Source organism: Loxodonta africana, chromosome 6 (genome assembly GCF_030014295.1).
Source record: "Loxodonta africana isolate mLoxAfr1 chromosome 6, mLoxAfr1.hap2, whole genome shotgun sequence".
NCBI lineage: Eukaryota > Metazoa > Chordata > Mammalia > Proboscidea > Elephantidae > Loxodonta > Loxodonta africana.
In genome coordinates this window covers 12632370-12658778 of record NC_087347.1, presented here as the reverse complement: position 1 = coordinate 12658778, position 26409 = coordinate 12632370, and the positions used below count along the sequence as shown (strand labels likewise).

At 40.7% G+C, this 26409-nt stretch overlaps 1 protein-coding gene across 23 annotated transcripts in view; it reads right to left on the bottom strand.

The window, feature by feature from the left end:
- Positions 1 to 26409, bottom strand: part of TRIP12 (thyroid hormone receptor interactor 12) — a 138424-nt gene that overhangs the window by 1169 nt on the left and 110846 nt on the right. For 17 of the 23 annotated variants that reach the window (XM_064286586.1, XM_064286587.1, XM_064286583.1 and 14 more), the window contains 19 exons: positions 26134 to 26308; positions 24650 to 24791; positions 23567 to 23758; positions 22195 to 22346; positions 20361 to 20533; positions 19851 to 19924; positions 19574 to 19773; positions 18805 to 18932; positions 17216 to 17367; positions 16377 to 16519; positions 14598 to 14754; positions 13230 to 13328; positions 9683 to 9797; positions 8853 to 9007; positions 7617 to 7781; positions 4446 to 4610; positions 2832 to 2945; positions 899 to 993; positions 306 to 409 (listed from right to left, as the gene is read on the bottom strand). In XM_064286586.1, coding sequence (XP_064142656.1) covers positions 306 to 409; positions 899 to 993; positions 2832 to 2945; positions 4446 to 4610; positions 7617 to 7781; positions 8853 to 9007; positions 9683 to 9797; positions 13230 to 13328; positions 14598 to 14754; positions 16377 to 16519; positions 17216 to 17367; positions 18805 to 18932; positions 19574 to 19773; positions 19851 to 19924; positions 20361 to 20533; positions 22195 to 22346; positions 23567 to 23758; positions 24650 to 24791; positions 26134 to 26308 — 2700 coding nt within the window. The remainder of the gene's footprint in view (positions 1 to 305; positions 410 to 898; positions 994 to 2831; positions 2946 to 4445; positions 4611 to 7616; positions 7782 to 8852; positions 9008 to 9682; positions 9798 to 13229; positions 13329 to 14597; positions 14755 to 16376; positions 16520 to 17215; positions 17368 to 18804; positions 18933 to 19573; positions 19774 to 19850; positions 19925 to 20360; positions 20534 to 22194; positions 22347 to 23566; positions 23759 to 24649; positions 24792 to 26133; positions 26309 to 26409) is intronic. The other 6 variants (XM_064286589.1, XM_064286595.1, XM_064286596.1 and 3 more) reach the window with 1 other exon arrangement.

Genomic DNA, 26409 nt, shown 5'->3' with positions numbered 1-26409 from the left:
ACACCCAAAGAGGCAACACACAGAGAGCATTCACACCGTACCCACCTCCAACAGGCAGTCTGGGGCTACCAGTCACAAACTGGAGAAATAACTAAGAGCACTGTGAGTCAACCGCAGAGCGGAGTTTCACACACAGACACCCAAAGAGGCAACACACAGAGAGCATTCACACCGTACCCACCTCCAACAGGCAGTCTGGGGCTACCAGTCACAAACTGGAGAAATAACTAAGAGCACTGTGAGTCAACCGCAGAGCGGAGTTTCACACAGAGGCAACACAAACCGAGCGTTCACATCGTACCCACCTCCAACAGGCAGTCTGGGGCTACCTGTCACAAACTGGAGAAATAACCTCTGCTGCTCGTTATCAAAGCTGCTGAGAATCTCAAACAAGAACTTCACAGCCCGACTACAACAGAAGTAAATGCAGCAGAATTAGTTCATCAGATTAAAATGCAGGTTTTTGTCATGCCACATCACTGACTTGATTAGATATAGAGCTTACCAATTCTTAAATGTGACTATAATATGCAAATTCTCATTACAGTGCGGTCTGAAAATCAAATTTGTTTTTGTTGTAGCTGGAATTCAAACTGAATGAGTAGTGAGGTGATAAATGAGACTTGATCTGAGACTGCGCAGATATTTCTGTTTCCCTATATCTAACGATGGGATTAAACCTGCACTTAGAAATACTTGGAAGAAACCCCTTGGGTCCTAAATTGCAGTCTTGACAGAAATAAGGCCAAGGTATCAGTAAGCCTCCTTTAGGAAGTGGGCAGATTTTAAAATGACCCCCCCATCCCACTTTTGTTGCTGCTGTTGTTTCAACACATCCATGCACAGACCTCCCGTTTCCGGACTATAAACTGAAAGCCTGGCAGAGGCCGGTACTTACCTGTCATGAGTGTAACCGTGATCCGGCCGGCAGCATTCCATCAATGTCTTTGCATCCCAAGTGTCTGCTTTACTGCCACACAGGAGCTGATCCAGCTGTGAGGTTAAATAATGGTGAAGAATTAGTAACAAAGTACCTGCGTAGGTGGTGAAAACACATGCTGGTTTCTATTAAGCCAATACCATGGTCTACATGTACCAAGTAACAGCATCATCTTCAGGACCAAAAACTTCTGCTGAAGGCCTCTTCCTTCAGTGTGCTTTTCTGACATAGTTCTACATTCAACTTCCTTTGCCGATGCACAGTTAGGTTCCCTGCCTGTTTGCAGGGACTAAGTTCCACAGAAGCCTTTAGATCTCAAACGACACACAACTGAGACAGAGCCTTGCTCTAACTCTTCCTGGCTCTTCTCATTACTTTGGGGTTTTAATTTGATAATCTGCTGCTAACCAGGAAAGACTTCTGAACCCTGGGCCTTCGGAAACACAGTAACAAAAGCCAGCAGGAGAGAGTGGAACGTCTATGCTATGCTACACGGGTGGGTGTACGGGCACACCCTACAACCATATCATTCTAGAAAGAATATTAGAAAGCAAGAAATGCTTTTGTGTCCTTGGAAAATCTAACATCAGCTTGAAACTCAACCACTTTCTTTCTGGTTACTGCCCCCTTTGTGGAATGACTGCATACTTTGAGAAAACCCAGTTCAGGGCAAACGAAAGGTAGTATCACTGTCTGTCAGGTACTTATATATGCTGCTTAATTCTCATAGCCCTGTGAAATAGGATTATCCCAATTTTATAGATGAGGACTTGAGATCGGAGTGGTACAGTAAGACCACATAGCTAAAAGGTGGGGAGATTCAATTCCAGGTGCAACACCTGGCAGCAGGTCTCAATTCAATTCAATAAACAATCAGCAAATGCCCTAATGTGCCAGGTACACCTCAGGCTTGAGTAAGCAGCAAAGCAAAGTGGACACGAAAACAATAATTGAGACCGAAACGCTAAGTCACTCAAAATTTCCAGATTCACTCAGTAGTAAGTGAATACTCTAAAGCTCGTATTCAAAAAATAAAGAGGGTTCCAAACTGGAGAAACCTAACAACTTCTAGCCCCCTCTCTCTATGATACCTCACTACCAGGGATTACTTTTCTGAGGTTCCTGTTGCACTTCAAATAAAGATGGCGGGAGGAAAATGTGCACATAAACCCCCCTTCTTTGTCCTCACAAGTGTCTTTCCTCTGTGTATTCAGCAATCAGATAATCAGCAATTCTTTAAAATTTGAAGGACTAACTTTGATCTAAAACATCTCATCTAATCCAGCAGGAGCCCTGGTGGTGGGCTGCTAACCGAAAGGTCAGTGGTTCAAACCCAACGGCCGCTGCACAGGAGAAAGATGTGACAGTCTGCTTCCGTAAAGATGACAGCTCAGGAAACCGTATGAGACAGCTCTATTCTGTCCTGTAGGGTCGCTATGAGTCGGAATCAGCTTGATGGCAACGGGTTTCATTTTTTTTCCCCCCATCTAATCTAGGAAAAATCTAGGAAGCATAGCTTAAAAAATAAAAATAATAATAATAAAAAAAAAGAACCACTTCCTCAGTTCCCCTTATTACTACACTGGGCAAAAGGGGCCAACAAAGGACCTGAGGTTCCCCTGCCAGGCACAGAAGTAGAGACATGCAGCTGACAAAGCGGCTATGCTTGCTGTTACACACGGACCCCGCTTCCCTAGGAGGGAATGCCGAATGCATACTGTTTGTAGATCAGCACATGACCCCGACCTCCCCCGAATCTGTTCTACTCCCAAACCCTCCCCTCTTTTTGCAGTATGACGATCACTGACATGATAGCACAGAGATACTCCACAAAGATTACCATAGTCACAGAACCAGACACAGCCATTTCTTTTAGACATAAGCTACTCACTTCCTCTGGGTAGAAGTACTGAAGATGACTGAGTGGGAAGACAGATTCAAATCCATCTCTGAATGAATCAAATTGCCTGGAGACGCCTTCATTTAGGGCCCAAAATATAACCAGCTGCAAAAAGACAAGTCTTTTAAAAACCGTGACAAGATTTCAAATCTCTTTACTAAAAAAAAAAAAAAAAAAAAATACTAAATAGTATGTGGTAAAGTATAGTAAAACACCCTTATGGATGACCCTTTTTATTTTTTTAAACAAGCTACTAAATTTTTGAAATACCTTTTAGAAATTGCATGTAAGTCAAATTCTAATTTGGATCTAGGCTAATAAAAAAAACGTGAAAAATGCCATGTGCATTTATACGCAGTGTTTTTTAAACATTTATTTACGTAAAACCACTGTGGTACAGATTTACATTACTTTAGCCAGATGAGAAGCAACGGAGAATTCCCCTAGAGAACAAAATGTTGAGAAATAAAGATAATGTTTCAAGATCAACAATTACCAACTGTTAAGGGTTTTTGACTTTTAATATGGAATATTTAACTCTAAATCATGTTAAGTTCTTAGAACCACCCACTTCTGCAGTGTTTCCATCTACTTAAGAAAGTCTAAAAATGCAGTCATACGAAACTGAAGGATAAACGCAAGTAACTCTCATCGGTCCAGTATCATCTAGTCGTCAAAGGCTTTGGCTAACCCATTGGGTACAAGGAAACAAAAGAACTGGATAAAAATGAAAAGATTAATGTTTTGTTGATAGGAAAATGTTTTATTATAGATGGCTTTTGGAGAACCTTAACCTGGTGATTAACACATTATTCACTAGTAAGCTGGAAGAGTAAGTATCGCAAAGTTACTGAACAAAGCTGGGAATGTGAGAAGACAGAACTGTTAGGTAATAGGGAATCTCAGATATTATTCAGTCTATTCTCTCTCTCTCTTAAACCAAAGCCTGGGTATTCCACAGGCTCTAATGTTCCATGGGAGGTAAATGGAGAAATCAAGTCCAGGAGGACATTCTGACTTGAATCCAATACTCTTCTCCATCAATGCCAGGAATAAACCAAAACAAACTTTTCAAACACTGGTCTTTTATATTTATTGTAATTTAAATTGTGACTTACAGTTAATATAAAACTTTTTTCTTCAATTTAATAAATATAGCCAAAGACCATGAATTTAATCTGCTGAAAGACCTCACTCAATGCGTGTGTGTGTGTGGCTTAAAAAAGGCAGAAATGTAGTTTAGAGAGCACGTAAGTGATGGCTCCCTTTTCTGCATCTTTTTTTTTTTTTTTTTAAAGAAAACATAGTCTTATTAGATAGCATTCAAGCTTGAGGGAAGGTAACTGAAGATTATACAAGGTATCATGGAAGTATGTGGTATATTTTCTCAAGCCCCAGCCCAGAATCTACGACTTTAGTGGCCTTCCTGCGGTGGTCCCGGAGATGTCAAAGGTCTAACATCACAGTTTCTGTGCACAGAAGCTGACGGACACAGACTCTGCTTCACCGGACTTGGGCCCTTCCTCTCCCTGGACAGAGTGCCAACAGACAAAGCCTTACACGGCCACACTGGCCCTCTCCCCAAAGGACACCACAGTTACATACTCTTAGATACTCCTCTAAATTGTGGATAGTCACTGGTATGTCCTTTCCTCCTTTCTTCAGCTCAATGTTGGGAAACCCTGGCAGCGTGAAATCCAATCCTAGGTCTTCAACTGAGCAGCCATTCATAGTCAGGGTTTCTAATGCATATTGTAGACTCTCTTTGGTCTGGGGGAAAAAAAGAGGCGTGAGGTCAAGCGCATTAATTCATTCAGTTTTGTTTTTATTGTGTTCATAAACATAAGATTTCCTAATAAGTTTTACGGGTTCCTCTAGTTCTTCGCCCATTTCTTTTTATCATCATACTCCACATACACGTAAGTCGCTGCAATCACAAAAGAAGTTATCTGGTACACCTCAGAACCCAGACATTTTTATATCGCCAAGTGACGAGAGTGCTTGCGTGTTTCTCCATAATTAGATGCTGCTGCCCCACTGATCACGTTCAAATCAGATTTCACAAGAGCGCATAATAGCCTGCATCTTAATTCTAAGAATGTGGGCTCTAAAGTCAGACAAATTTTTCATAAATTCCAGGCTCAGCTTGAGGAACCTGATACATATACACACACAAATACATACAGTTAGGGAACTGTACATACAAATACCACTGCCATTATTATCTCGGAATGGTAACTAACTCCTTTTCCCCTGTAACACTCAAGTCTAAACAACACCCTGGAGGTGCCTCATTCAATCACTTCGGGCCTCTGAACGTAACAAATCTCCACTCACACAGTAACAGTGTGATGAAAAAAAGTTTCCAACAAAGTCCTAAGAAAAGTCAAGTCGTACTTTAATGATGAATGTTAAAAGCAGTCTCTATTATTCACCTTTTAAAATGCAAGCCTGTGTATAATATTATATTTTAGATTAAGGATCAAAGACCCACACGCAAAAATACAAATTCGTTCTGAAAATGAAGGCATCCAGTACAGGAGAAAGAAGGCAAATGACTTTTTAAACTGGAGATGGCTCTGTGTTTAAAATTTAAAAACTAAGTTCCTACAGGCGGAGCATTCAAGGTGCAGAACAAACTACGAAAGCTTAGGAAGTTCTGATAGTTCTTTTTTTTTTCAAAGAAAACTGAAAAGCTGTTTAGAATTCCAGATAATTCTGAATATAAAGGAGGTAGAAGCATTATCTGAGGTTGAGATCATCACAGCTGTTGAAAATTACGTCCACATTCACTTCTAAGTAACGTCTAAGTCTCTCTGTTTCCGGTGCGTCATTTGATGATACCCTAAGGGAGGCTCTTCATTTCACATTAGAAATATTCTTCAGCAGAAAGATTAATAAAGGGTTCTCCCATTGTGATGATGTCCCAATGGAAAACTCTCCAAATGACCCCCTACCTCCTGTCACAGATCAAGGCGATCACTACTATTTAATGGAAAGTCTCCTCTCCCGGGGGTACGGGGGTACGCAAGAAAGGTCTCATTTGTGAAGGTTTGCATTACAAAATGCTATTAGTAGACAGGGATCCTTTAGATGGTTAGAGAGATCTGCTGTTAATTCTCTAGACTTACACACCAAATCAGAAGCTTTAGCACATTTCCTGCGTCTCCTTCAAGAATGTAAACTACCAAGCAGACTCTGATCCAGGACAGCTGTATAAAACAACGGGGCGGTGGGTTTCAGAATGCCATCATTCCTCATGTTCTGGCTGAAGGTTGCAGCTTTAGCAATTTGGTTAAACAGTAAATCAATTTCTGGAGTGCAGACTCTGCGTTATGCAATGAATACTGTTAAGCGGACAACACCAAGAATAACGAAGGACGGAACAAATCTCAAAGGAAACCACTGAGGAAGAGAGCAGTGGCGCGTAGCTCGTATGAGACGGCGGTGTATCACGAAGCTCACATAATGTAAGAGTGTGGGCTCAAGTCCAGCCCCCCTACGTTCTAGACGTGTGACCTTGGGCAGATTACTCAACTTGCCTGCCTCAATTTCTTCATTTGTAAAATAGGGGTTTAAAAAACTGAAAAATAACCATTGCCATCGAGTCAATTCTGGGTCATAGTAACCCTACGGGACAGAGTAGAACTGCCCCCACAGGGTTGTTGTGAGGATTAAATGAATTAGTATATGTAAGGCACTGAGAACAGTGCTGTGACTCTTTTTTTTCCTTCTTCTTGCCCCCCACCCCCACCCCGCCGCCTTTTTTTGTTCATTATTTACCTAAGAGATGACCCTAAACAAGATTGTAGTAGTTTAAAATTTACAAAGTTGGTAAGCCTAAACCTGACTGGTTCCAAAAATCCTAAGGAAAACAGATCTTGTTTGGGAAAAAATAGTTAATTTACTTGGCTTTATTAAACACTCATTTCTCTTTTTCATTTTTTTAAAAAAGTACCAATTAATATGAGAGATAAAATTGATTCCCTTACAAATCCTCTTACTCCCTGCTGAGAACACATTCTAAACCAGTCCCCCTCTGTTAGCTCATCAAGAGATGTGACACTTGCCCAAGACAGGATCTCGCTTCACCACTCTGCTTTATATAATTTATGAAAAGGGAATGAACTTTAGCATTGCTCTATTTGATCTGTGCCATTTTTTTTTCCCTTTAAAAATTCATTATTTTCTCCTAACATCAGATATGGAACCACTACTAATCTCATACTGAGTCAAATGATTCTTTTTAATCTACTGTTAGTATGTACATAAAGGATATTAATAATATAAAGCTCACAAATTACCCATGAGATCTAAGTGAGGCACCTCAACGCGTTTACCGAGAACAGTGGACACCCACCATGGCCTTTAAAAGCATCTCTCTAGAAATGAATGGACCTCTCCTGAAAATAAATCTCTTCCGGGGGTAGTTTTATTGGTTCAAGTGCCAACCACAGTAATCCACTACGATACGCTATCCGCACAGATACATAACGCTCATCTCCAATGTAAAAGCAGAGCTCTGTGGTTCCCTTCAGATCAGAAGTGCGCGTTAGTTACTAGTCAGGTTGTTTATCCATCACCTGCTGACCAGAGCTCTTCTGACCCACTGTGGAATCATATGCTTCAGTTGTTAAATAAAAAAAATCCTACTCTTCTAAAAAGGAAACGCTCATATAAGCTAACTGGGTCAAATACAAACTATGTACCAAAGACTGAATCTTTCCAAAATAAAGGACTGATCTACTTGATGGTTTCCTGGTCTTCTGAGCCTACCTGGGATTTATCTTGTTCAAGTCTTTTCTTCTGTCTGACAATGTCTTCGAGGTGGTATACTGATCTGGCTACAACTGGGTCTACATCAAACAAATCATGCGATGTGAGTGAAGTTTCCTGCCGTAGCATCCACTTATAAAAGGGTAAGCCAAGGGGAAGGTCCACCTGAAAGGGAAACAAGCAAAACACGTTAACAGTTATTACACCACGCTTCAACAACTGCCTCAGTTCTATGTAAGACCCTTCAAGAGTCCATTTAGAAAGACCAAGAAATTCCTGGGGAAAGAAGATAAACCACATATTAGGAACCGTTTTTCTCATTACATGAAATCCATTATCCCCACTGAACTCAATTTTAGGCTCTGATATTGTAAAAAAAAAAAAAAAAAAAAAAAACCTATAATGCCAAAGAATCCTATTCAAGCACTGCCACTAAAAAGGAATTTTTCCGTGACGGACACTTACTCTCCACAATCCATTTTACAGGGGAACCTCTGAAACACCAAGAAGGGTTTGTAACAGTTTTACTCTACTATTCTGGGTTAAAATAGACTCATTTTCTCTCAGTCTGTATTACTGCATCTTCTGAAGCAAAAGAGCTTGAAAGGAAAAACCAACTATCTTTAAAACAGTCAATAAACAGAACTCCTAAAATCACTGATAAACAGCCCATTCCTCAGTTAAGGTGAAACTGTAACCTTGTGAAGCTGACATCAGATGAAAATGTCTTACACATACCCACAAAGTACACCTGAGAAGATGAGAACAGGAAACGAAGAACAATCCAGAAGTATTCAAGCCTCTGTATACTGATTCCTCGGGTGATTTTATGGCTCTGGCACTCTAATGGAAATCTACAGTGGTTGAGCTATGCGCTCGTGCTCTCCTACTACTGAATTAAAAAATTTAATGGCAAACGCTTTTTAAATACTATAAATAAAACCGCCCTCAGGGTTGCATGATTCTCTGAAATTTTGCTACTTCAAGGTGTGGCCCACAGGAGAGCAGATGGCCATCACCTGGGAGCTGGCGTGAAAATGTGGAACTCGGGGACCGCACCGTAGGCCTACTTGATCAGAATCAGAATTTTTAACAAAATCCCCAAGTAATTCATATGCACGTTAAAGTTTGAGAAGCACTGTTCTAAAACACAGCACTGAATGGACGGTGTTCAGGTGCTTTCACAAAACATTTTTTAAAAGGTGTAGAAAAGCAAATGATTAATTCCAAACTTACCAATCTGAAATCCATGATAGCCTTGGCCATTAATTTTCCTAAGAAGCGAAATTTCATCTTAACCTTTGCGATATGAGCTGGCTTAGCTGTCCTACCAAAGGGAAGTGCAAACAGGCCCTGGAGGTTTTGAATATACTTGGTCCCTTCTTGGCTTCCTGGAAAAAGGAACAATTCACCAAACTTTAGATACTTCCAAAAATAAAACAAAACCAGGTAACTAAGAACATTTCAGAAACTCAGCCTTCTCAAAATGAGAAAGGAGGTCTGAACGAAATTCTGTAGAGCTGGAAGGACATCCTTGTTTGACAAATGTTAACAGAGGCTAAAAGAAATCAAGTGCATGACTGCAGACCACACAGCATGGTTTTCCCCCAGGAAACTGCTGTTGTTAGCTGCAGTCATGTCAGCCCCCAACTCACGGTGACCTCACACACAGTGAAATAAGATGCTGCCTGATTCCTCACCATCCCTGTGATTGGCTACAGATCAGACTGCTGGGATCCACAGGGTTTTTCACTGACTGATTCTCAGAAGTAGATTGCTACACAATCTTCCTAAGGCTTCTTAGTCTGGAAGCTCTGCTGACACCTATTCAGCATCATGGCAACATGAGAGCCACCACTGACAGACTGGGTGGTGGCTGCATATGAGGTGTACTGGCCAGGAATTAAACCCATGTCTCCCACATAGAAGGTGAGAGAGTCCTACCACTGAACCACCAACGTCCCCGTACTAGGTAGTTAGGTATAGTTAACGAATTTGAAGGGTGCAAGTGCATTACTTGATCTGAGTAACACAAATCAACTGACTACCTCACAAATTAGTGTTACCTTTTGGATTGCTAAGAGTTACTTCTTCACCTCTCCAGAGACCCAGGTCAGCTCTCTGTAGTTCCTGAGATACAAGTGCATAAAATTCCAGTGTAGGCCCAAGGCCTGTGCCAACCTAGAAAAGAACAGAAGTAAAATGATTTCAAATTCAGAATTTGTGGGTTTGTTTTTTTTTTTTTAATATTCCAACGTTTGGAGGTACGGATACTAACAGCAACTGTCTACCAAGATGCATTACAAATTCAGTCCCAAACTTTCCCCTGACTGAATTTATCCCTTCAGTCTTGTCACCTGGAAAAAGAACCAGCAGTCCTCTATTCTTGCTCCCAATGGCCCCAACATTTTAATTGAGCTTGTCCACTGCAGATGCAAGCACCGCTGTCACTGTATTCCCTTGCCTCAGAGAACAATACGGCATTGTCTTGTGTAGCTCTCTTTCCACCTTTTCTCTTTGGGGAACTGTTACCTTAAAACCAGCTCGAATGTCACAGTCTTGAAGAAACCTATCTGCCCCAAACAGTCTTTTTTAAGGCCTCACATTTCTTTTACTTAGGTACTTATCACATTACTTTGCCACAATTCCTAGTATCTGCTTGAATATCTCACTTGAGGAGGAGAACTGCTTTATTCACCTGTGTATCCCCTGCAGTGACTGGCACATTTAATAAAGGTTTGTGCATAAAATATGAATAAGGGAAGTCTGAACCCAGCCGGCACTCCCAGGCGTGTCAGTGGTTCTCAACCCTGGATGGTGCACCCAAATCCCCAGGGAGCTTTATAACCATGCCCACGCAGGGTACAATGTTCTAGGATTCTGATTTAGTAGGATTCTGGTTTAGAGTCTGGACACCAGTAGTAAACAGCTCCAAAGGTAAAAATCACTAGACACGTGGGCCTGGAGATGTTCACAGCAGACGTATTCTTCCTTCATGCTCTAGAGCAAGGGATATGACAAGCTCACATCACAGATGATAGGCTGACTCTCACCACAGTCCTTTCAAGAAGGTTACATTTCACTTTAGATTATCTGTAAACAAAGGGTAATATCTCACCATTATCCTAGTTATATCATGCTTGGTAAAGTAGAGGGTCAGCAAGGAAGACCCTCAGTGAGACTGACACAGTGGCTCCAACAATGGGCTCAAACACAGCAACAGCTGTGAGGCTGGCACAGGATTGAACAGTGTTTCGTTCTGTCATATACAGGATCGCTGTGAGTCGCAACCGACTCAACGGCACCTACAACAAGTAGTCACTTTTATAAATTATCCATATTAACTTAAAAGATTAGATGCAGTCACCAAGTGTTTAACCCTGACTTTCAAAATCCTGATCACACTGGACCTGGGGACATTTTCTTGACGACCCCCAACCCTTTTTCAGTATTGTGTGTCCCAAGAAACGGCACCCTCATCCACCACAGGGTGAATGCTCCAACCACAACCCTGGAGCCATCCTCGACTGCTCTTACCATCTCCACCGCCCAGACCATCAGGAAACCCTGGAGGCTCTACCTTCAATATAGATTCTAAACTGACTATCACCTCACCTGTACCGCCATCGTCCCTCAGCTGGTCTATTCTTAGAGCCACCTAAGTGGTCTCTCCACTAGCACCTGACAGCCTGAGTTCTATTCTCACAGAGGCAAGACTGAGATTTACAAAACCTAAGTTGGTATCACTGCTCCACACCCTCCAACCGTTTCCCATCTCACTCAAAACAAAATTTCCAAGTTCTTGCCATTGCTGACATGTCCTATGTAGTACCTTCCTGTACCCTCTGACCTTGTCTCTTACTACTCAATCCTTGCTCACTGTGCTCTAGCCACACTCACCCTCCACCAGGCCAGGAATGCTGCCCCAGGGCCTCTGGCTCACTATTCTTTTGTTAGAGATACTCTTGCCCAGATAGCAATGGCCTGCCTCTGCTCAGATGTCACCTTACATCACCCTGCCTTGTCTGTCATGTTCTATCCTCTAATTTTTCTTCACTGTTTCCCACATGACCTAACACACAAATGTGCACAAGTGTGTGTGTGTATCAGTCTCCCAACCTAAAAAATAAGCTCCATAATGGCAGAGATTTTGTGTACTTTGTTCTCTACTGAATTCCAGATACTAGAGTATGGGGAGGGAAGAGAAGCAGAGAAAAGAGAAGCCTGCAGTAACACCTGATATCCACCAGATGGTGCTATAAAAAGCCAGTTAATTTTTTCTCCTTTAACACAATTTTTATCTCAGGTTAAGTTGAAATCACTAAGATTAGATCAGTCTGTTTTCTTCATCCAAAGGCTGTTATTTCTAAAAGCCAAAATACAGAGACAGAAAACACATCAATGACTGCCAGGGCGTGGGGTTGGCGGAAGGAGGCTGCAAAGGGGTTTGAGGGAGTTTTTTGTGGTGATGGGCCTGTTCTTTACCTTGACTGTGGCTGTGATTACAGCCTAGACCCATCTGTCGAGTTGACAGGTGCAATCCAGTTGGCTCTGACTCATGGCAGCCCAATGCACAACAGAAGGAAACACTGCCTGGTCCTGCACCACCCTCACAATGGTTGTTACCCTTGAGCCCAATGCTGCAGCCACTGTGTCAATCCAGCTCATTGAGGGTCTTCCTCTTTTTCGCTGACCTTCTATTTTAGCAAGCATGATGTCCTTCTCCAGGGACTGGTCCCTCCTGATCACATGTCCAAAGTACGTAAGACAAAGTCTCGCCATCCTTGCTTCCAAGAGCATTCTGGCTATATATATTGTCCAAGTATATACAGCCAGATTTGCTCGTTCTTCTGAGAGTCCATGGTATATTCAATATTCTTCTCCAACACCATCATTCAAAGGGATCAATTCTTCTTCGGTCTTCCTTAGTCGTCGTTCAGCTTGCACGTGCATATGAGGCGACTGAAAATACCATGGCTTGGGTCAGGCGCACCTTAGTTCTCAAAGCAACATCTTTGCTTTTTAACAGGTATTTGGCAGCATATTTGCCCAGTGCACTGCAATGTCTGATTTCGTGACTGCTGCTTGCATGGGTGCTGACTGTGGATCCAAGTAAAATGAAATCTTTTGACGACTTCAATCTTTTTTCCATTTATCATGATGCTGTTTATTGGTCCAGTTGTGAGGGTTTTTGTTTTCTTTATGTTGAGGTGTAATCCATACTGATGGCTATAGCCAACTCTTGCAATTGTACAATTAAAAAGTTTACATTTTGTTATATGTAAGCAATAACCTCAAGAACCCTGATTTTAAAAAAAGTCAGTTCAAACATTTTTATAAGTCATTAGATGTTTAAAACAACCTTCCTGTTACCTCACCAACTTAAAGATTATATAAACATTTACTCTTTGAGGAAAAAACTGTCTTTTATTACACACTTGAACTTTTGGAAAATGGAAACCTTAGAAAAAATCATTCAAGAAAAAGTACAAATGTCAGTTTCAATTAAATTTTCCAGTTGTCTTTTAGAATTTCATAAGAGCCAGAAAGTTAAAGGACATTTCATCAAGAGCACAGTCAGGCTAAAAGCCACCCCCAGACCCATAAGCTCACCTCATTTTCATACTGGATCTCTAGCATGGCCCGTGAGCTGCCGAGATCCTGCATCACAGACTCGGCTTGCTTCAGTAGCTCCTCTCTGTTCACAGTACGCTACGGAGAAAGTGAAAACGTGAGGCACTCTGCTCTCCTGGTGTTAGGTGTTAACAAATGGGTGGCATCTCTTGAAGCGCAACAAATCAGTTGTTAAAAATGTATTAAGTATGTACTTCAGAAAAGGCTAAGAGGCAGCTACACTGTGACAAACACCTGCAGCAGCCCGGCAAAACATGAAGGAAAGCTAGAGGTAAGTGTAATTAATTGTTAACTTATCTCAAACCCATGGCAAGTTCGGAAAATTCAAGTTGGAGAAGAACCTCTGTGACACTGCCAAATGTCAATGCAATTCAGGGCTGCGGCCTCATGGAATCTCTCCAGGTCCAATCACAGTGAATGATAGGAAATAGACATGGAGGGGGCAGGTGAGACAGGTGAGCTAGCAACCTATTAGCTCTTCCTTACTTGCCAAGATCCTACAAATACCACTACAGGCACCTACTGACAAGACTGATGAGGACTATAAAGGTTCCGCCAGGTGTCCAAAATATGCCGGAGGCATTGTTTATGGAACCCTAACGACACAAACGAGAACAAGGCTTTATTTTTTCAAAGTACAATGCTTTTTATTTACCAAACTTATCACTTCTGGCAATAAAGGTTTTGGGAGGAGAGACTTGATTAAGAATCCTCAGCCAAGAAGTGAGCAGATGACCAGAAAAGACAGAAGTAAACGGCACTCCTGTGTCAGAAGGGGAGGCCTAAGTCTTGGATGGAAGTGGCTTAGAGCCACAGATGTGGAGCTACAACTGAAAGTACACAATGTCAATAATCCCAGGGCTGACTGGTGCAGAGACCTGAAATACACCCAGAGGTTACTTCAGTCTCTTCTAAGTGGAGTGATTTGCTCAGGGAATTAAGGAGATCTGAGTAATTCTACCTGTTGGGTAAGGGATCGATTACAAAAGGGAGGCAATGGTTTAAGTTCCTAACTAAGAAAAGGAATGAGTAAGAGAAGACTTTTTCTTCAAACAAGAGTACCGACAACTAAAAGAGAAACTAGAGAACTGCAGAAATCGTTGCAGAAACTAGGGCGGGGCGGGGGGGAGGCAGGATTCACAGATAGTCCAGTTATAAGAGAGTGAGAGGAAAATGTGGCTACAACAAACAACAGAAACGATTAGCAAAGAGATGCCTGTGACTAAGATAGGTCTCTGAAACCAACAGGCAGACAGACCAACAGGTACATCCCATTTCTACTTTTCTTGGTATTTTGAAAAGCTAACATTAAGATTTATCTTTAAATATTTTGAGGGAGAAACTTACTTTTTTTCTATCCAATCTAGGTGCAACTCTGCTATCTTGAGAATCGGACTGGTTGATTTCTGGGTTAGTATCAAGTAATCTTTGCATTGCTCGGTCCCGATCAAATGCAGTGACATAAAAAAGCATTTGCCGGGTGTCGAAAGGAAAGAAAAACGGGCTGCAAAAAGATGCAATATCCATTTATTACCTGGATTAGGATCAGAAACCATTTAAAAACACACACACACCAAAACCTGTATTAGAAGCAACTTCTAATATGACACACAATGCTAGTTAACTATATAACCAAGAGAAACGGTCTAGGCAAATTTAAGGAGTTTTTATCACTCTTACATGAAGTTTCTAAGTGATCAAGTAACTGCATTAGGTAGACTTTCACTGTAAAATCTGAAATTCAACCACTAAAACCCTATACTTAAATCAAGTCTACCCAAGACAATCTTTAATTTGCCTCAGGCCCTTTAGGAAGTAGCCTGTTATTCTCATTAGCAGCAGTCACGCTGGCTCCTAACTCATGGAGACCTTAATACACAACAGAATGAAACACTGCCTGGTCCTCTGCCATCCTCACGAGCAACTGGAGATCAGTCTGTTGTGATCTACAGGGTCTTCAGAATAGGTCACCAGGCTTTTCTTCCACGTCTGTCTTAGTCTGGAAACTCCGCTGACACCTGCTCAACATCATAGCAACACGCCAAGTCTCCACTAACAAGAGAGGTGTTGGCTGTGCATGGGGTGCACTGGCTGGGAACAGAACCCAGGTCTCCGCGTGGAAGGCTGAGAAGTCTACCACTGAACCACCAATGCCTCATATAACATGACTACTGTTGTGTGGTGTCAAGTCGATTTCCAACTCACAGTCACCCTACAGGTCAGAGTAGGCTGGCCCCACAGGGCTTCCTAGACTATAATCTCCTTGGGAGAAGACTGCCAGGTCTTTTCTCCTGTGAAGCAGCTGGTAGGTTTGAATCGCTCACCTTTAGGTTAGCAGCCAAGTACTTAACCCCTGTGCCACTAGGGCTCCTTACGACATGACTAGTAGGGCTAAGTTAAAAAAAAAATAAGACCGCCGCTTCACTAAGATGCCAATGCCCCGTGTCGTACACACGAGTAATGGCTTTATTAGTCACAATTTCCCTTCCATCTGTGTCATCTCCAAGTCAATCAAAACAGCCAAAAGGCTGCTACTAATTTCCAAAGAACTGCTGTACCAATATAGTCCTACGCCTCTTGACGCATGACTCTGACAGTTCTTGGCAGTGCCCTGTCAAGGGATGACCTGAATGTTCTGTGTCTACTCTATCCCATGCGTAGTCATGTGAGGATGTGGCTAATGTGAGAGTAAAATGGGATTTTTAAGTTTATTTAACTTTAATTAATTTACATAGCCTCACATGGTTAATAGCCACTGTATTAATTAGCACAACTCTAAAGTTCCTGAGAATGTAGGCCTGGACCCAGACAGGCGCAGGGAACGGGCCATCTACGCCTTTAGAATCCAATTTTAGAGTGGCAGAAAGCTAGACCCTTCCCAGTCCAATACTCTTGTGTATTTATATATTTCACAGGTGTACACGCACATCATCAGGTAGACCTAGCTCAGCCCCACGGGCCTAGGCTGTTAGGATGCTGAAGTTAAGCAAGAGCTGATCAAACAGAATGATGTTGCTGAACACTGGAACAGGTTAACTAAAGACTATGCTTTTATAACAAAATATGTAAAGACCAACACAATGACAGTACTCTTAAAGTCAACCACTACAAAAGGGAGTATCTTACCAGGTTTTCCCTAGCTCAGTAAGCCATGTAGGGATGTTTCCGGTCATGATTACTAAAGGATCTTGAAGCTGCCTGTTTGCCTTTGCTGTCAATTTACTGTTAATAAATTCACTAGTTGGAATAATCTCCTTGCACACTGCATTCTGTAAAATGTTTAAAAAAATAAACGTTACCCACATGCAACACAACAGTAGGAGTCTACTCACTCTCTGCCTTTATCACCAGCTTTGTAAGCAGGCTACCTGGATTTCATCCACTGGTTTCTAGCCAATACATAACCTTCTTATTGGTGCAATCCAACCCAAATTTATAGAATTTCTACAACTCGTATCTAAATGCTACCCATTCCTCCACCACAAGCCACTGGCACCGACTCATTCGCTGATGTGGCAGCTGACATCTTACGCGAGGCCAACTCCTGCACTGGTTCTTACGTTACAAATATATCAAAGGCAGTGTTCGACTTTCAACCTGATACACACCTTAACTTAGACAAATCAACTTTTTTTAAATGTACCCAAAGAATTTGAACTGTAATAAATCCACATTCAATTTTCACGTCGTAGCTTAATTTAATAAATGTATCGCTAGAGTTTATTTTTACAAGTCTGCCAAGAGAACTGATCCAAGAATGTAGGCCAAGAAAAGAAGTGGGAGAGATGTCCCCACTGATGAGCCCACTGTATTTCACTGGGCTCAGATCCCTGCATTCAGCTGAATCACTGTTTCTGTCTCTAGTGCCACAGGAAATCCATCAATCACTGAACAGAGAAACTACAAGATAACATGTCTTGAACAACAGACCACAGAACACTTCATAAATAGGCACTGTTACTCACGTCATACAAGTAATACCAGTATCGACTGACAGCGTGTAAAACTCGTAAAAGGAGGATCACATCTAAAGATGGGTCTTCAAAGGTTATATTTTCAGGTGCTGTGGGTATGAGGTACACTTCTAAAGGATTTGATACTGATGGGCACACGCCATCTAGAGGGCAAAGGTGAGAGTAAGTTTTGATCAAAGTTAGAAAGGCCAAGCCAGTGGAACCACCGCCCTTTATCATCTCTAAAGTAGCGACCAGAAGTTGTTAGATTTCATGCCTGATATTTTATTAGTAGGATACAGATAGCGTGGACACAGTTTTTTCCTTTGTATCTTATCTGCTTATAAAACATCCAGGCTTATAAAACTTTCACTTTCCCCTCCCACTGAATAACTTCCGTTTCTCCTTTAGATCAGAAACAGCAGATAACAACAAAATGGCCTGAGGCAAGAGTAAGATAAAATGTTGAAATTTAATTCATTGTTAAGATCCAGCTTAAAATGCCATGCCAAGACGGACAAATACTCTCAGAGCTAGAAATCTGATCTAAGAGATTTTTTTTTTAACCCAAGGCTTAGGACTGGATAGGCTGTGATCGTTTTCAAGTAGGATCTGTGATTCCTTTGTTCTTAGATTTCACTAAGTAATAGCTTTTTTAAAAGTGTCTGAGGGACTGCAACAATTGCCATTTACTTTCACCAAACAAAGGAATTAAAAATCACAGCAGCATCACTTCATAAAAGAAAGGGCGTTTTTTAACACCACCATGTAACAATGACAAATCACAAAATAGAGCCATTTAAATAGAATGAACTTAGCTTTATGGGGGGAAAAATGCTCTAATGCCCTTATTCTGTGGATGAGGAGAAAATTTCATCATCTGACACCAATCTCTGTGATGGGCAGTGGACTCCACAGAATGACAATGTGGCCTAACTCTAAGGCAGTAGTAGGGGCAGAAGGGACAGGAAAGGAGCACAATTATTGCAAAGGGAAGTAAGTCCACTGGGAGGTGACAACTATATTCTGACACCACTTTTTATTCCTTCTGTAATTGTTATATTATGGAAACCCTGGTGGTGTAGTGGTCAAGCGCTACTAACCAAAAGGTCAGCAGTTCGAATTCACCAGGTGCTCCTTGGAAACTCTACGGGGCAGTTCTACACTGTTCTATAGGATTGCTCTGAGTTGTAACCGACTTGGCGGCAATAGGTTTCATTTTTTGGAATTGTTGTATTACACGATTATAATGAATGATACTAAAATTAAGCCCAACCTTCCACCTACTGTTGGCCACTATCTGAAGTCTCTTCTACAGTGAACGCCTTCTACTAATGAAATTTGTTTCACTCTTCAAGAAAACATGAAAGAACTAGAAATAAGAAAATGGTTTTCCCCAATTTTCTTTGCAAACTTAGTTTTGTAGATACTTTTTGTTTTCTAGACAGTAAAGTCAAAGGTTCAGTTTGTAGTAATTTCATTTTTATACACTACATTCCAAGGCTTTACTGCTAGATATGAATCATTCCTTTAAAAACATAAAGTCAGGAAGCCTGCTGCCCAGGACGGTAATCTGTTTTCCCGTTCACATAGCAACTTACCGTGCCATAACTCATCATGCTTTTTTGCATTTCTAGGGGAAGTTTTTGTTGGAGCTGTTTGGGCCCTTCCTCTTTTACCACCAACACAATCTTTATTACTTTCTTCATCCTCTCTTACGGGTTTATACCTGAAATGAGAGGCAAGTATATAAACCATAAGTAGATTTGAAAACTGCAGATTATTCTATAAAGCCAGAGCACAAGCCACAGACACCAGAGTTATTAAAAGAGCTCTGGGGTCTACCCTCTCTCGTCTTTGTCGCCGATCTGGAGAATTACCAGTGGCACTGCTTCCTAGAACGGACCACCAAAAGACCACTTTCCTAAAGGGGCCACCTGAGCGACTCACTCCAGGGGTGGTTCTGGGAAGAAAGGTTCTCTTCAAATATAAAGCAGTGGATATTCACAAACAATGCTGGGAACTGTATCTAAATACCCTGAACGGCTCAGAAACACGAAGCTTATCACCTGTGGATCATCTTGTAGATGCTGTTTTTGTCTTACTTAAAGATCTGAAAACAGGTCTGTAAAAGTAGATGTAAACTACAACTATGGCCATGAATATAAGTTTTCTAGTAGACTGAAGGAGAAGCTACAGGTACATGTGCCTATCCATACTAGTAAACATTTGAAGTGGCTTTTGGTATTAAAAAATAGTAGTATTTAGGGGCCCCTCTCCTTATGCAAATCAGCCCTTAATATAAATTCCAGAACATATGAACAGTATCCAAGTTCATCAAAAACCAAAAGAAATCATTTTCAGACTTGCCATATTGTATGAGTCTTTGTCCAAATACCAGCTCTTCCCAGGGGATTGCTTTCATCATCCGTGGACTCTCTTTCATCTTCAGCCTGTATGCTGAACTGCCGGACTGCCTGATACACAGTCATGTTATATGGTAGCAAATGTTCTCCGATGTAGAACTGAAGCCTGTGTCTTACGTTTCCTGAATTCAAGAACTGAGCAGCCTGAATAAAGAGAAAAGTCATTTAAGCTACAGGTCCTGAACTTTATAGATGACGACATGGTGGGAATAGCACCTTACCAGAGACTCGTCTATTTCCTCATCTGATCCATCATCATCACTGTCTTCATCATCTTCTCTTACTCTTCCATACCCTAAAGATCCAAGAAGGCTGTTAAACTCCTAGCAATTTTACGTAAAAGAAAAGACTGAGGGCAAACTGGTTAAACTAGCATATTCTTACAAAAATATGTACACATTACAATCTGATCCATGAAGCAGAAAGGCTTAAGAATACCGTCAAACACAAAATGTCATTTCTACTATATTCCAACAAGATAAATGAGTTCATCACTAAAGCAAGCAGTCAAATTCTAGTAAGTCTCATACACGTCTCTGTGCTAGACAGGAAATAAGTGAAAGACACGCCAAGTGCTTGCATCTGGGTTTAGCAGGAACAACATTAATTAAACAGGGAAATACTGGAGTTGTGTGCGCGCGCGTGTGTGTGTATGTATGTGTGTGTATACGTATCTTAATTTCAACCCAGCTAGTCAAATAAGAACACAAAGAATAATACATGGGAAATACCTCTAACTACAAGATATCTCTCGATAGCCTGTACCAAAGCCAGAGGGTCAATCTTGACAGGGCCACCCTTCCACTGCTTCACATTCGCACAGTCTGGGTGTCTCTGCAGTTGGCATTTTAACTGATGTGTGTTGAAAAATTTTAAAGCTTGTGATCCTCTGTTGAGAGAAAAGCTCAAGATAATTTGTGAAAAAAAAAGTTATTCTATTATTGTCACAATCAATATACATTAACTCAAATAAAAGCAAGCTAATACAGACAAAACAAACTTAGCATTTTCTGAAGACACAAAAGTAAGCACTTACCAGTTATGTAAATGGAAAGCCAACAAGTCAAGTTTTTTAGTAGAAGTTAACAATAAATAAGTAATAACCAAAGGACAGGTGTGTACACATGCGCATGAAAGCACGAAGTCAAAATCCGAGCCCTGTCCCCCCACGATGTCATGGGGCAGAAACACCTCGCCACGGAGCCTGATCTGTTTCTCTGGGATAAAGGTTCCTCAGCCACCTGAGCAAACTCGCTTCTCCAGTACTTTGCCCTTTCCTACTAAATGCTACCTACTTAAAAACAGACACAAATCTCTTTTTTGCTTTCAATGATTTCAGCTACAAAATTACTTTGAAAACTAAAATTTACTTTAAGCAGTTTAATACCTACAGCAGTCTACACCTGGTAATGATATTTAACTGCTCATTTCTGAGAAGGTCTGTTAAGGGTCATATATAACCCACTGCCATCTAGTTGATTCTGATTCAGCGATTCTACAGGACAGAGTAGAACTGCCCACCAGGGTTTCCAAGAAGCAGCTGGTAGATTCGAACTGCTGACCTTTTTGCTTAGTAGCTGTAGCTCTTAACCACTGCACTACTACTAGGGCTCCACAACAGTCATATATAAGTTAAGCTTAAAACATGGTTATCTAGAAGGATCCTTAAATAACACAAATGGGGGTATGGGAAAGAATATTCCACTATGTTGATATACACATATATAAACATACATATTTTACATAAATTTAGACGAAAATGAAACCTATCATGGTTTTCTCGAGCATAGTGTAGGAGAAATGAAAATTTCCCCCTAATTCATAAGATTTTCCAGAAAATAGGAATTCCAATAGGATAGTATAACAAACAAAACTGAATACCACACTATACATTCAATTTCAAAGCTGGGGGTAGAAAAAAAAAAAACCTAGTCAACACTGATTCCTTTATCCATTCAATAATGCATATAATTTAACTCAATCAAAAACTTTAAATCTTTTTAAAATACTTGAGATTTTGGTTCTTATTTTCTTGGCGTCCAGCCAAAATACTCCATGAAGCTTGTAACATTCCATAAAACACACCAATAAACTTTTGCAAGTAACTCTTTCAGTAGCACTTCGCGTGAGCCCTGTAACAGTACTATATTACTGAAAAGAGTAGAAGTTTTTATTAAAACAATATAACTTCAAAATAAACACTTATTTGTTAAAAACCATCAAAGTACGAAGTTATCATCACTTACATCAAATGTGTAATCCCATTATTGCACGCGACTTTAAATAATCATTTTATTGTCCATATCCACAAAATTCTTAAAGAAGCTTTATATAACAAAGAATAAAAACTAAGCCTGTTACAAGTTGCTAATGCAGTCGCTAGGTTATTTTTAAAGTAGCATGTTTAAGGCTGTGTTCGTTCACTCTTTACTCAATTTCTTCAGTCCCAACACCTGACTGTTCTTCAGGCTGAGGAAGACTTTACTAGATGTCTTGCTACTTTATTGAAAAAAAATCAAGCACCAGATTCCAGTGGCAAGGGAATACCCGGGCCACGGTCCTTACCTGCCTCCTGTCCCATTTCCACTGGGGAAATCATGAACTTTGACTGGGAACTGTTCCATCTGGCTGAGGCAGTTGTTCATCTTGTGAACTAACGCCAACAAAGGCGCGTTCCCCACCGGCTCTACTCTTCCAATGGGCTCTTCTCCAGGAAGCTGAAGTTATAAATAAACCAAGAAGCTAAACAAGGCCTTTCAAAAACGAAACACTTCTAAACAAGAAAATTTAATAGGTGTGGTTTTACAAAAGGGAATCATTCATCTATTTCCTTTATTCTCATATAACGGTTCTGGTTGCAAGTAAATTACTTTAATAAAGACACTCTTTTTGTACAGGTCTACAACCCCTATTCACAATTCCAAAGTTCTGAAAACACAGTTTATTTGATGGCAAAGCTTGACTCAGACAGACAGGAAGCCTTTACAGTCTTCCTTTACCAGAATTTGGTAGAATGTTCACGTTTTGCTGTAAAAGCATTTAATATGTATGATGTGGAGTGCTGCTCAGAATATACTGAGGTTACTGGGTAATATAGAGTATATATAGTATATTTCAGAAGGCTTGAAACACATCCAGCCCCGAAGGTTTCAGATAAGAGATTACAGACCTGCACATAACCTTAAATGTGGTCTAAAACGATACCCAAGGCTGCCACTAATCCAACGAATCTCCAATACGTAGCTCTCCTTTGTGTAGCTCCAGAAGTTGAAACAGTACAAGCAGTTCTCAGGTGCCTACAACACTGAAGGTCTTAGAGAAGTAGTTCTGCCACTACACGGGAGAGCTGTCCTCAGCCCTAGTACCGGTAAGCCACAGGGAAACCTTCGGGATGTCTTAAGCACTTGTAAACAAGCAGAAACCTGCTAAGTCACTGGTGTCCAAGAGTAGCTACCCTCTCGTTCTCACCCACTGTGGGTGAAGGACAGGGAGCCATTCTGTGGTTTCTGGCCTTGTGTTTTATGAACAAAACAGAAATACGTATGTCTACTCTGCCTTATATCTATAGCTACACTATGTCTACTTTACTTCCCCTAAAAATAGACTGCAAAATGTTTAAAAACAAACACTGAGAATAAAATACTTTCAAGAGGTGAGGGACTACTACTAATGGCATGTCTTATGGGAGAAACAAAAAGAGACTCAGATAATTCAACCACAGAAACCATGGGATGGGCTTCAGTAAATCACCATTTTGCAGTGTTACTAATTACTTGATGATTATGCGAGGAATTCAACTGTGTATAAGTAAGCTGGAAACACTCCCTCAAGATCCTGACCAACAGCTACTGGAAATTATCAATGGGATGAGAATATACACAACAGTGAATAGTGATTCCTACAGTTAAGATAATACAAGCATGATTAGACAACTTACTGGAGAAGCAAAAAATACATGAAGGAATCTCTTTAATCTGATCTCTCTGCTCACAGCATCCTTTTCACTTTTAGACGTCAAATAAAGCAGCAGCTGCTTCACAAACCCACTGTGTTGGATTTCAAACGATGAGACATCTGACTCTGAGACTATGCTACGGATTTCTACAAGGCACTCAGCTCCACCATCCACCTGCAAGAGTTGGGAACAGTATTTGTATGCTAACTGAAACAGTACTTACAAAATGCACAGTTCACACTTCCCCACAAGGAATTGAAAGCCCTCTTGAGGCTTTTTTAAAGGGTGGGGGGAGTGGTGTATTTCTAGTAGATCCTTAGAAAATATGGTCTTACATAAAAATAGCATTAGATACTTCAAGAGGGAAAACAGGACCCATACTAACATAGTTAAGAAAAATATTCACATTCAACCAACCAAGTTTTCTTAAATGAAAAAAAAAAAAAAAAAAAAAAAGACACAGGGTGAGAACATAAAGTGAAGGTAAAACATGAATACAAGGTATGGCTTTAAATTAATAAACTGGAAATCTAGATGAAATAGATAATTTTGACAACATATACTCCAAAAATTATTTAAAACATATCGAAAGTGCAAACAAACTATCAGATGAAATTTAAAAGGTTATCACTAAGCCTCTAACCTTGCTGACTACCATCAGTCCCCAAGCAGAGAAGGGTTAAAGAGAGTGCTGTCAACTGTAACAACTATAGCTGAAAAGGACTTAGAAAGAGTAGATAGGCTAGAGGGCCATTTCTGCAATCTCTTCATTTGTCAGAAACTGGGGTGTGAAGGAAAAAGTCGAAGATGAGATTTCTAGCATATTTACTGACAACATTATGAACCATGAAAATCAAGGGATGAATTAAAAAAATGCCCATGCTAACAGTATATGTTTGGTAACAACAGTCGGTCTATGAGAGCTAAATCTATGGACAGCTTTAGCATCCTCAGGGAAAGGAGTCTGGAGACTGAAGAAATGACAGGAGAGGAAATTGTGACACCTCTCTTGTAAAGGGAAGAGGGAAACTGAAAAGGAAAAGCAGGCTGCACCAGACACAGTACCTGGAGGTTGAGTTGTTCAGTTGCAGCACAAAGTCTCTGCAGGACGTTCAATGCAGGATTGCTCCCATCCATATTCTCGGAACTGAAGTAACGCTCTACAAACTTATGTGCCTGCTCCTTAATCCAACCTTTAATTTTTTCTCTGCAAGAAGGAAAAAGGAGATAATTAAGCCTCAGTGTACAGAGAAAGGATCTCCACGATAACTTCTGATCCAAGGCAAATAGGTGCTGTATCTACCACGCTTTGGGGCCTACACTTACAGACGTTTACAGGCTATACAGATTACATACATTCAGAATCCATATTAACAAAATTAAGTTTCATTTTGAAAATGAGCTAACATGTGGCCTGAGAAATACTCAGGTATTTAAGATACATGGCGGTTCATTACATGAATAGAAAACTAAAACAGTCTAACTTCTTGGGACCCCATGGAGTAAGTTTCCTAAGCATTCACCTGGAAGTCGTTTCACATGGTTGTTTTCTAAAGTACAGACATACCTGCATAACCCCTTACTGTTCTCAAGAGAGCAGAAATAAAGCTCTACTGACCAGAAACAGGCACTTAACATTAACAAGCTATGATAAATGAGGCCCAGCTGTTTAATTTACAAATTCCAGTGGCTGCAGAAATACATTTGCCTAATTGTTTTTATTAAGTGTAATTCAGAAAACCTCCAACCAACCCCAAAATTCTGTTTTCCCAAAGACATTTGTTGACTGTTTTCAATCACTTATTTGCACAGAGAATAATTCTTGTTGGTACACTACATCTACAGCAAAAAGCAAAAACTAAACAATTCGCAAGGATTTTAAAGGAAATACTTTTTAAAAATTATATATGGCTGTGAAACAGTTAAGTCACAGAGTTCCAGGTTTTAAAAGACGATCTACTCTAAAACCCTAAGTTCCACTGTAATGGGTAGAGGAAGCTTATCATAAACATCTGGGTGAACAGAAAATATGGCAGCTTTCCCTCGTCCAGAACAGAACTCAGAACAGGTACCATGGAAATCATGATTTGTTTGGTTCTGAACAGTACAGCCCATAGGTAGAGATGGTCCAAGGAATTTTAATATCTAAGACAGGAATTTAAAAGGAAAAAAACCGGAAGCAAAGGAGGCCTGGTGGCACAATGGTTAAGCGCTTAGATGCTAATGAAATGGCTGGCGGTTTGAACCCACCCAGTGGCTCCATGGGACAAGGACCTGGCAATCTGCTTCCTTGAAGATTACAGCCTTGAAAACCTTATGGGGCAGTTCTACTCTGCCAGAGTCACCGTGAGTCGGAATCAACTCAATGGCACCCAACAACAGAAGGGTTCAAGAACTGAGAATCCACCTTATTTTTGAGCTCTTCCACTTTTGAGCATAAATTACAGTTCTATATCCATGTTTCATCTCCATACAATAAAGGTACTGACTGAAATACTGTTACATTTTCTGATCTGGCAATAACAGAAGACTGAATTCCCCCACTTCACCTATTATTGGAAATGGTGTCCTTTGAGGCGGCCCTGGCAAGACCACTGACGCCTGCGGTGCGTGCTGGTTCAATGTTGTTGCTGTTGGACTGTGCGCTTAACCTTCCCCACGTTTTTGGATTCAAGCTTGCCAGGAAAGAAGATTTAGGGGACTGAGTAGTGGTGGGGCTTTTAGCTACGAAAAGAAAAGAAAATGGCAGTGAAATTGTTCTAGCATACACGATGAAAACCAACTGAATTTTTTAGATTCACATTCTTAATAGATTAATTACTTGA